This window comes from Chrysemys picta, chromosome 12 (genome assembly GCF_011386835.1).
Source record: "Chrysemys picta bellii isolate R12L10 chromosome 12, ASM1138683v2, whole genome shotgun sequence".
In the NCBI taxonomy this organism is placed as follows: Eukaryota; Metazoa; Chordata; order Testudines; family Emydidae; genus Chrysemys; species Chrysemys picta.
In genome coordinates this window covers 34611528-34623644 of record NC_088802.1, presented here as the reverse complement: position 1 = coordinate 34623644, position 12117 = coordinate 34611528, and the positions used below count along the sequence as shown (strand labels likewise).

Below are 12117 nucleotides of genomic sequence, written 5' to 3'. Positions count from 1 at the left end.
GTGGGTGAAGTTCACTCGTGGTATTGTTGATTCATTCACAGTAATGTTTAAAATAAATAAAAAATCCATCTTTCCAGCTGAGCAGAGGGTCAGTGATGTGCTGGCACTGGGCACCACTCCATCCCATACTGAGCTGTACAGCCCTTGGGTGGGATTATCAAAAGCACCTACATGACTTTCCCTGTCAAGTGTAAGGCGCACTAGTCCTGTTGACTAAGTCACTTAAGATGCTTTTTAAAATCCCAGCCCATGACAGCTCTCATCTTCAAATCTCACTGAAGCCAATGGCAACTGTGGTCAATGTTTTCAAATGTAGGCACCTAACTAGGAGGTCTCAAGCCCCTGCAGCTCCTATTAGCTCAAATGGGTGTGCAGCACCTCTGAGAATGTAGACACTTATCTATGTGTCTAAATATGTCTTTAGATACGTGACTTTTAGGCACTTGGGTTTGAAAATATTGGTCCTAACTTGGTAACACTGCATCTGGATCACTGAATCTTTTCCTATGATGGGGCCTTGTACCTGTAGGACAGATCATTTCACCCTCTTGTGCCCCAGCAGTACCTGCAGCGCCTTCTGCAGCACTGTGTCAGAGGGGAGACCACACTGCCTTCTCTTTCCCCTTGACCTGCACATGTGCTGCTGTCGTGTTCATCTTTCTCTGCCTCCCCTAAGAGAGTGGAGGTCACTTTCCTCAAGAGCCCCCATCCAGTGGTTTCCCCAGATGAAACAATCCATTACAATTCAGTTTACATTGAACTAAACAAAAGTATTTATTGTAATAAAAAAGAGTTTGATACTAAATGCCTGAAATTTAGCTGTAATGGATGTTTTCTTGTCTACATCTACCCATTTATTCACTCAAGCTTTTCTATGGCACTCTCCTCACTGTTGTCTGAGTCCTTTCAAACACTAATGGATTTAGCTTCACAATATTCTTGAGAGCTAGGTCAATATTCTCCGTGCTTTACAGAGAGGAAACGAGACACACAGAGGTGAAGCAATTAAACCAAGGCCACACAAGGAGTCTCTGGCAAAGCCTGGAATTAAACCCACGGCTTGTGAGATCCAGTCCAGTGCCAGATCATCTTTCCCTCACTCTTAAGTTAGAGAATATTTATAAAATGCTGACACATCTTCTTTCTGCACATCTCCCTGTCTCCTGTACTGACGGTCATGTGCCTCTGGGAAGGAATGGTTCCCAGAACACCAGCTTACCTATTGACACTCCCCATACACACACCTGCCTTTGAGGTGCATTGTAAATGTAAACACCAGCATTTGATTAAAAGAGCCCCCCTTGTTGAACTTGGCTGGGACACAAAAGCAGAATTCCCTTGTCTCCTGTTTTTAATAATAATAATAATATTGTGCCTTCATTTTAAATTCATCTTTTGGGCTCAGCTTTACTTTGTCCTCCATTGTCCAAACAGAATATTGGGTCTTTCCTAAACTCCTAAAGTTAGTGTAAGAAAAAATCCTTTCCAGTGTGGCATTACCTTGGGTATGATCTGGAGCAATGAACAGTTTCCCCCCCTCAGTTCTCCATCCTGGAGTGCCTTTTACACTGCTTTGCTTTCACACAGCCTTCAGCATGTGTGTTACTCCCAGTTATGTTGTATGAGTGTTGTGGCCAGCCACTCATGAATTACACTGCAGAGCAACACCAGTAAATTCCTAGTCCCAGACTTTCCCCAGAAATGTACATCTTGTACTGCCCAGCTCTCTCCTGGACAATACAAGCTCATATAAAATCTGTGATTTTATTAATAGAAAATGATATGCAGAAATCCTATTATCCCAAATGGAGTTTCCCAAACATTTCAGTCCAAACACATTGGTTTAGATAAAACAATAAAACAAATTTATTAACTAGAAAAGAGAGATTTTAAGTGACTACAAGTAATGAGGCATAAAAGTCAGAATTGGTTACAAGAAAATAAAAATAAAGCAAAACTAATACCTAACTTAACAAGCTAAGTGAATTCAAAGAAAAAATCTCTCTCGCCACATGTTTCAGCAGTCTTACTGGCTGAATTTCTTTCATTCAGAATCCCTCCCCAGTCCAATACTGCTTCCTTTGTTCTTCAAGTGTTATTGATGCTATGGGTAGAGAGAAAGGGAGAGAGAATTTGGGTTGTCTGCTCTCCCTTCTTATAGTTTGAGAATAATCTCCAGCTGAGGTTCAGGAGGCAGCAAGTCTGTGTGAACGGGAACCTCCAGCTGTTTCTTTGTCAAGAAGTAGATTTTTGCCCATATCCTCTTTCCTGCCAAAGATTGGCCACTTAATTGGGTGATGGTCCATTTGATTTTGTTGACACCTGGCTGAAGCACTGGCTAGACTTTCGTTTCTGGGAACCTGGTTTGTGGCTGCTCTCCCAGACTTGAAACATGTCTTAGTAATACCATACAAAGGAATATTATAACTTTACATGCAATGTTTCCACACGTATTTTACCAGGACTATAATGATCAGCAAATTACGAGTTTTCAAATGAAACCTCAGAAGGCATACTTTGTACGAAATTTATCATTGTCCTGCAAAAGGGGTAAACATAGGAGTGCAGACTGTCACATCCATATCTCTAAACCACTCTTTCCTGTATCACAATTAACTCCTAACCATTCCTCTGCAAGACAAAGTCCAGCCCAACTGTGGCAATGGAAGGTTCAGGCTTTCATTTTGTAGTCTAGAAACCCAGAGTTAAATTGTAAACATGTCAGGCTGTCTCTACCAGTCTACACAGGAAATTGGTCTTTCTCATTGCTTTCTGCAAGTGTAGGAAATACAGCTTTACCAGAATTAGAGCTGGCTGAAAAAAAAATTTTCCCCCTTGTGGAAAAAAATTTGGGGCAAAAAATCAATCACCAATCTTTTTGCCTAAAATTGAAATATTTTGATTCTGAAATTCTGCTGTGATGCCTCATGGGAGTGGTAGTTTGGGTACCTCATGTTCCCATTCTCCTCCTTAGCTGGGCTCCCCACTTGGCCTACATTTCCCATGATACATCATGGTTTTCCCTCTTGGTGAGGGGAGGTAGTGCATCATTCCCATGTTGTGGCTGCCATGCATCATAAAACGTGGAGTTCAGCTTGGGAGTCCAGCCTATAGAGAATGGGGGAATGAGGCAACTGAACTACAACTCCCATGAGGCACTGCAATGCGATTTTTGGAATAAAAATATTTGGGGTTTGGGCCAAAAACCCAACATTTTTCTGGTTATCAGTTCAGTTTTACAAAAAAAAAAATCAAAAGAATTTTCCAGAAAGCCAAAAAACTTGGTTTGTAGAAAGCCCCATTTTCCATGGAAAATTTTTGACCAGCTGTTATGGTTCCAGCGTGAGTTTTACAGTTGAACATTCATTCCCTCTGTCCATGGGCACCCTTCCAAGTGACTAGGACCTACACCTATATTTCTTTTAGGGTCGAATTCCATGATTCATCCCACTTTTAGACTTGAGTCCCTAAGTCACAGCACCCATATTCACCAGTGCTGTGTCCTCTGGGTTTTGGACTCTGTCATAGACTTCCTTTCTGCTGTATGAAAATGCAGTCTCTTCAAAATAAAGTATATATTTATCCATAGGAACATAGGGATGAAAGGGTTAAAACAACAAGAGCTCTATACACACATTATCTTACCTAAACCTGAACCTTTTCCAGTTTCAGTAGGTCCACTTGTCCTAGGCACCCCACAGCACTAGAGCTGGGCAAGATGGTGCCCCTGCAGCTGCTGCCATGGTCTGTGTGATTCTCTGTCAGTGTCTCACTCACTGAATTCCAACACTGTCTTTTGATCCATATCAAAATGCCTTTGCCTGTCCTGGGACCCCTGAACTTGGTCAATCTGATTTATGTATCTCTCCAAGAGGATCAGAGGCAGCCTTCCAGCAGTGAATTTGTTTGCTAAGACCTGCAATTGAGAGAGAATCACTATCTGCAGTCCTGGATTGCAAGCTATCACTTTAAGGGCGGGGAGGTTTCCTGCTCCTTGCAGGCCCAGGTGGTTCTGTATCAAACTGTGTGAGCAGCATCAGTCTGGAAAGAATTAGCTTAAATCAGTTAAGCTCCCTCTCTGCCTTAGGGAGCAGCTTGTTTTCTCTCTGTGTTTCGAGGTTCATGTTTGTTATCATTCTCAATTTTACAAAATCCAGTAGTTATGCTGCAAACCTCACTCACTTCTCTAGGTGTATGCTGTGGTCATAACACTGCAGAGGTGTAAAACAACCCACAATTGAGTTAGCTCTTTGCCTGAATGCACCAGACAGCACAATAGTAATCCTAGAGGCAGAAATACATACAATATTTATAAAATATAATACAGATATCTCCAATGTTCATCACACCAGCTCTAGCCAGGATGATTATCCTTGTGTATGATAAGAGGTGGAGAACTGAAGTCCTCAGAGACTCTCATTGAAGTTTCGTAGCTCACATATGTGGTAGCTTGAAGCTACAGGGCATCCAGACAGAGAGGGCTGAGGTCCAAGCAGTGGGGTATGTACTTGTTGCTACTTTGTTTTCTGTGTAACACTCCTTTACAGTTCTAGGAATCCATTGTCTTCAGGAGGCAGCTGCCATTTTCTTTTCAGTTCAGATGCATGTGCCACAGGAGACCCACACATTAGGGACTTCTTTCTTTCGTGTTAAAGCATAACCAGAGACCTCGTGTTGGTGCTCTGAGAAGAGAACTTAAAAGCAGACGAATGGTAAAATGACCACTTATGGGCCTTTGAAGGGCCTCCAGTTTAATGCAAAAGAAGAATCTGGCTAGAGTTTTGCTGTCTTTCCATGCAGATGCTGTTGAAGACAGTGGCATGAAAAGATCTGTTTTTCTAACTGTGCTGGGAAAGGTGCCTTTGGTAGCCCCTAATGCCTACCATGTCCCACAGGACCCAGGCACAATGGGGTTTAAGGACTTAGAGGAGGTTTATAAAGGTGTGGTGTGCCAAAATCGTAATAGGCCCATAGTTCTATTACACAAAACACAGGATAGGCTCAGGGGAGCTGGCACGAGCCTTCTTGCTGTAGAGGCATGGGGAGGAACTGGGCAGCAGGCTCAGTACCTAGAGATCCCATTCGGAAGCAACAGGAAGCCTGGGGCCAGAGAACTCAAATGGGAAATCTCTGGGGATATGCTGGGAAACTTACAAGTGTAAGAATCTGGCCTGGGACCAGCAAGTTAAATACGAATCTGCAGGGAGGCAGCTGACCTTTAAGTTAGCCTGAGTCTTGTGCTCTGCAAGCCAGAGAGGCACCAGAAACTGGTCACCTGCTGAAGGCACTGGGAGGAGGAAGAGAGGCTCCAGGAGGGAGGTCACAGGCCATGCTGCAGTTCCTGGCCAATGTGGAGTTGGCTCTCGGGGTGGGGGCAGTGTGTGGAGACCCCCTGCCACCATCCCTTCCGCCCTGAGGCCGCAGGGATGTGCCGGCCGTTTCTGGGAGCAGTGCAGAGCCAGGGCAGGTAGGAAGCCTGCCTTAGCCCCGCTGTGCCGCTGGACTTGCCGGGAGGAGTTGAGGAAGGGAGTGGGAGGGGTTGATCAGCAGGCCCGTGGACCCCCTGGAGTACCCTTGGGGACCCCAGATTTAGAAACGCTGGATTGGAAGGATTGTGAGCTGCAGATGGAAGGAGCAGTCAACAGACATGGGTACAGAAGCCAGCACATTTGGGGTATTCGATACTCAGGGTCTTTTGGGGAGGGTATATGAGGGGCACTGGGCACTTAACAGATATACAGGAATTTCACAAATAAAGGGCAGGGACTGCTTTGTGTCAGTATAGCGCCTAGTGCAGTGAGGTTGGTTTGTGGCTGAGATGCCTATTAATTAACAACAATAAATGAAGGTCACCATGCTGTGAGGAGCAGTTGGGGTGGGAAAAGTCACAGAGAGACCTCGATGCCATAGGGTGATGGGTGGGGCAAGTGAACTCGTCGTCTCTGACTGGAGAGTTACTGTACAGCAACAGGGAACAGATGATTTCGTGGTGGGTTTTCTCTGGTTTCCTTCTGCCCTTTACAAAAATCCCTGTTTGTGTGTCAGCCTGACTCTCCACACAGAACTGCCTGGCTTGCCTGCAGATCAGCACTAGACTAAGAACCAAGCACGTTTGCTTTTGTGTTGTGGTTAGAGCTGGTTGGGAATTCTTGGGCAAAACTTTTTTTTATTGTGGCTGGAAGGCGCTGATTTGTCATACCAGTTTGGATAAAAGTTTCCTCAAGTCGGGATGGAATTTCTGGTCAGAGAGACAGACAGACAGCTTGAGTGACTTTCCCATATTTAGTGTGGTCTTGTCCAGGGAGGAGATAACTCTGGAGTTGATAGCAGAATGGTTACTGCTTCAACTCGGCCTCTGTTGGATGAGTCTTGAGGTGAGTGGTAGAAGTGTAGGAGCACAGGATGCCCAGTAGTTAGGTTAGCTGGCATATTGGGAGACCTGGCTTCAAGTCCTTGCTCTTTTACAGGGTTGGGTGCGACCTTGGGAAAGCCAGGTGGGGGGAAGATTTTCAAAGTCACTTGAGCATGAAATTCCCATTAAAACAACGAGGAGTCCGGTGGCATCTTAAAGACTAACAGATTTATTTGGGCATAAGCTTTCGTGGGTAAAAAAACTACTTCTTTGGGGTTTTTACCCACGAAAACTTATGCCCAAATAAATCTGTTAGTCTTTAAGGTGCCACCGGATTCCTCGTTGTTTTTGTGGATACAGACTAACACGGCTACCCCTCTGATACTAAATTCCCATTGACTTTCAATGGGAGGCAAGTGCCATTTGTGCCTTTGAAAAATCTCCCTCTTTGTCTCTTTGTGCTTCAATTCCCACTCTTTAAAGTATGGGATAATAGCACTGCCCAACTTCACAGGGATGTTGTGAGGACAGGTACGTTAAAGATTGTGAGGTGCAGCATTATAGTAACAGGGGTCCTATATGTATAGAAAGGACTAACAGTGTTCAAGAAAGCTTCTTGTCCTTGCTTCCACCAGAGGGAGCCCCTCTGTCCAATAATGAACACTTATATCTCGCCTCCTGCTGCTTCTGGTCTATTTCATATTCGTGCAGCTTTGCAAAAGCATCTCAACGGCTAATCATCAGACAGCAGCTGCCAGGCAGGTGTCAGGCTTCTCTTTTCTTTTTTGATTTGATCTCTCTCTCTTTTAATATATTTCTTTTCAAAGGGTGGGCTCTGGCTTCCCTCTGGAACTGGCTCCTTAGAAGTGCATCTGCCTGAGGAATTCTGGGCTCGGGAGGATTTGGTTTTTTTTTTTTAACACCTTTTCTTAGGGTCTTATTAAAAATAAGAAAGGTGCTAGGATGGAAAAGGAGAGCAGGACGCCTACCAGGTATGGATCATTGGAGTCAACCAAGTGGACAGCTGCAGACCCAGCCAAAGGTGAGAGTGCTTTGCATGCATGTGGAGCAGCCAGGCATCCCCTGAGATCCCTGCCTGATGAGAGAGCTCAGCCACCTCTCCAGGCAACGGACTCAAATCCGCACTCAGTGCCTGCAGAGCCTGCTGATGAACAACACACCGTCTGAGCTGGACCTCAGTTGGACTGGTCTCCTAGCTCCCTTCTCTACGCCCACCCCTGCTAGTGACTGTGATGGGGGTACACAGCAATCAGAGGGGGTGGATGTTTAGAAATGTTCGGTGCCTCTGATGGTTTTTCTCATCACCTTGAAAGTTTTACAAGGGTAAGACAGGGACTTTGCCATCCTCCCCCCTAGGGTTAGGGGGTTGTTGGTGGCACGGGGGGGAGGGTCTCGGGGTGCCCGCATAGCTCATTGGCAGGGTGAAGGCAATAGGCATTTTCAAAGCAGTCCTTTTCTGCTCAGCCGCAGGGACATAATAGTGGCAGGCACTGGAGGAAGCAGGTGATCAGGCTCATGAGTAGGAAAACTTGGCTGGGAACCAAGAGTTCTGTGTTCATTCACAAAATCAACTCACACCAGCTCTTCCAGGCGGGAGTTTGTGCTGCGAGAGCACAGAGGTGGCAAAACTCCAGCACCTTTGGGGACGCAGATGAGGGAAGGGATGGATGACGGGGTTAGAGTAAATGAGAAACGTCCTAGCTTGTCTCTCTGGGTGGAGAAAGTATTAAAAGATAACACATCAGTCCCCAGAGCCCCCCAAAGCTGTGACTGCCTTTGAAAAATGATCCCCTCCTGGCTCCAATGGCTCATTGTTAATATGATTCTTGAGAACATCATGGTGAATAATGAAGATGAGGGCAAGATTCAGGAATTTACACATTCACGATGCTGCTAAATATTATTAGTTTCTGCTTTACAGTTCCCCAAGTGAGCGTCTCAGGGCTGGCGGTTCCGGCAACAGCTGTGCTGGGGAGATTGATGGTTATCCATTTATCCAGAATATTTATGCTGAGTAGATGGTGTCTATTTATTCAAGTACGCAACTGTGTGATCAATGCCACCACAGAAATCTACATCCTGGGAGAGGTAGCTGGGCTTCAGATACACAGCAGCAGCTCTTTTATCGGCTGCTACATAACAGTGTGGGGAGTGTGGGCTAGTGGTTAGAGCAATGAGCCAATGGGAGGGGGCAGGACTCCAAGGTTCTCTTCCAGATGCAGCTGCTCGTTTGCTCTGTTTTCTCAGGAACCTCATTTCCCTGCTCTGTACCTGTTTCTCCCCCTGTGAAATGGGGATGATCACAGAACTGTAGAGCTGAAAGGGACCTCGAGAGGTCATCATGTCTGGCCCCTTGCACTGAGGCAGGACCAAGTAAACACAGACCATCCTGACAAGGGTTTGTCCAACCTGTTCTTAAAAACCTCCAATGACGGGGATTCCACAACCTCCCTTGGGAGCCTTTTCCAGAGCTTAACTACCCATAGAGTTAGAAAGTTTTTCCTAATATCTAACCTAAATCTGTATGCTGCAGATTAAGCCCATTACTTCTTGTCCTACCTTCAGTAGATGTGGAGAACAACTGATCACTGTCCTCTTTATAACAGCCCTTAACATATTTGAAGGCTGTTATGAACTCTTCCCTTCTCATGACTAAACATACTGAGTTGTTTCAACCTTTCCTATAGGTCACATTTTCTAAATATTTTATCATTGTTGCTCTCCTCTGCACACTCTCCAGTTTGTCCACATCTTTCCTAAAGTGTGGCAGCCGGAGCTGGGACACAGTACGCCAGCTGAGGCCTTACTAGTGCTCAGTAGAATGGGACAATTACCTCCCATGTCTTACACACAACACTCCTGTTAATACATCCCAGAATGACATTAGCCTCTTTTGCAACGGCATCACATTGACTCATATTCAATGTGTGATCCACTATGACCCCCAGATCCTTTTCAGCAGTTCTACCACTTAGCCAGTTATTCCCCATTTTGTAGTTGTGCATTTGATTTTTCCTTCCTACATGAAGTACTTTGCACTTCTCTTTATTGAATTTCATCTTGTTGATTTCAGACCAATTCTCTAATTTGTTGAGATCATTTTGAATGCTAATTCTGTCCTTCAAAGTGCTTGCAACCCCTCCCATCTTGGTGTGCTGTGCAGATTTTATAAGCACATTCTCCACTCCATTATCCAAATCATTAATGAAAATATTGAATAGTACCAGACCCAGGATCAACCCCTGCAGGACCGCACTAGATACACCCTCCCAGTTTGATGCCCATCATTGATGATTACTCTTTAAGTACAGTCTGTCAGCCAGTTTTGCATCCACTTTATAGTAATTTAATCTGGACAACATTTCCCTAGTTTGCCTATGACAATGTCATGTGGGACTGTGTCAGAAATCTTCCCTCCCCAGGGGCGCAGGTGGGCTTTTGAGGCTTAATTAATTCATGCTTTCCTTGTATGGAAGGTGATGCAATCCTACAGTGGTAATGCTGTACTGTTCATATTGTGCTTTCTCTACCTCAGCAATGGGCAGGGAGTGGAGCCCAAATCTAGGGCTGACCAGAAAACAAAAATTCTGATTTGTGGAACATGTGGAGGTTTTGACATTTGTTTCTGTTCCAACTAGAACAAAACAGAGACCTTTTGAATTTTTTTGTGAGTCAGAGAAACACACCCAAGAATAGCCAATAGCCCAGTGAGAGAGCAGTCACCTGGAATGTAGTAGAGCCAGGATTAAGTCCCTGATTTGGAGCAGAGACATGAATCTGGGTTTCCCACATCCCAGATAGTACTCACACCACCAGGCTGTTCTGGGGCAGGTCTCTGTTTGATTTTGACCATAAGATCCCCCCTGGACCTGATAAACCTTTCCTGACCAAAGTGGCATCGCAACCAATGTATTTCCTTGAAAAGTTTTGGTTTGATGAATCAGCATTTTCCAGCAAAAAAATGTATCTCTGCAAAATTCTTGACTGACTCGTCTTAACTTTCCCTTTCTCAATCCTGATATCACACCTGGCTCACACTTTGCTCCTTTCTCTGGAGCCTTCCATCCAGCCATTCTCTGAGCTCCCCACTTCCGTCTTCTGCCAATTACATATCTTCCCTTATTGAACTAATTACCTCCTTAGCCCAGCCATTGCCCCCAAGTGTCAACAATCTCCACCATAATAGGTTAATTTCTCCCAATTAAGCCAATATATATTCTCTGTTACACAAGTGACCAGGGTTCTACAGCTAGCACTCTGTCGCAGAGATCACAGGATCTGGCTGTGCTACGAGTACCCGGAGGAGATCACGTGAATCCAGAGGTTGACTGACTTCAGAAAATGCTCCAAAACCTTTCTCCTCAACAAAGCCTTTGCACTGTGAGACCAACACTCATATACAGATATCCCCTTCCCCCCCAAACCTCAACACTGACCTTCCCTTCCTCCCCAAACCTCAACACTGACCCCCTTCCACCCCACACCCCAAAAGTGACCTTCCCATACACCCCCAAAGCTCAACATTAACCCCCTTCCACCCAACACTGACGTTCCCTTACACCCCAACCTTCAAAACTGACCCCCTTACACCCCAACACTGACCCCCTTCAACTCAACACTGACCCCCCTTCTGCCCAACAATGACCCCCAAACCTCAACACTGACCCCCCTTTGATCCAATACACCCCAACATTGACCCTCCTTCTCTATCCACACTCCATCGCTGAGCCCTCTTCTATCCAATGAACCTCATATCTGACCTCCCTTCTACCCAATAAGCCCCAAACATTGACCCCCTTCTACTCCAAACACCAAAAGTGACCTCCATTCTACCCCCAAAACCCAACACTGACCACTTCTACTTCCCTCAAATCCCCCAAACTGACCCCCTTCTCCCCTTAATTCTCCCAACACTGATACCCCCTCAACCCTTAAACTCCAAATATGACCCCCTTCTGCACCAAACCCAAACACTTACGTTACCTTCCTTCTTCCCAATAAACCTCAACCCTGACCGCTTTCAGCCCCCAAAACGCCATCCATTGGTCTGACCCAGTATGGCCATTCTTACATTCTTATGTGATCAAGTCATCCCTTAACCTTCTCTTTGTTAAGCTAAGTCTATCACTATAAGTCCTATTTTCTAATCCTTTATTCATTCTCGTGGCTGTTCTTTGAACCTCTTCAATTTATCAACATCCCTCTTGAATTGTGGGCACCAGACCTGGACATAGCACTCCAGCAGCGATCACACCAGTGCACAATACAGAGGTAAAATATCCTCTCTATTTCTATTTGAGATTTCCATTTATGCATCCAAGAATTGCATTAGCCCTTTTGGGTCCCATATTTCTAGTCATATGTAATCACAGTAGCTTTGGGGTAGCAGTTCTGCCTGCCTAGACTGTGCCAGCATTTCAGACTGTTCTGCGGGCTCCTGTTGGCTCAGTGCCATGGCACCGGCCCCCAGCACACACATGCTCACCCTTCCTGACAAACCACTGGCTCTGGCAAAGAGATTGCTTGCTGAGCAACAAAAATTATTAAATTTGGCAGCTCTCAAGACTTCTGGAGAAGTCTTGAAAAGTCTTGCAAAAGCTCAGCTTTTGCAATTGATTCCACCCTCGATAGAATGTGTGACCTCCTGGGACATTGGTGTAGGCTTAGTCACATGTCACCGGGGCTGTTTTAAGTAGAGGCGTCTGGAGTTCCTGCATCAATGTGTGGGAGTGTCCAGCTTGGGC

The 12117-nt window shown here is 45.4% G+C and overlaps 1 protein-coding gene across 3 annotated transcripts in view; it reads left to right on the top strand.

Moving 5' to 3' along the window:
* Positions 1 to 7038: 7038 nt before the first annotated feature.
* LOC101944693 (bMERB domain-containing protein 1-like) overlaps positions 7039 to 12117 on the top strand; it is a 61420-nt gene continuing 56341 nt past the window's right edge. Inside the window, exon 1 of one of the 3 annotated variants that reach the window (XM_065563334.1) lies at positions 7039 to 7394. In XM_065563334.1, the coding sequence (XP_065419406.1) occupies positions 7316 to 7394 (79 nt within the window). In that variant the 5' untranslated portion in view covers positions 7039 to 7315. The remainder of the gene's footprint in view (positions 7395 to 12117) is intronic. The other 2 variants (XM_065563333.1, XM_005309859.5) reach the window with 2 other exon arrangements.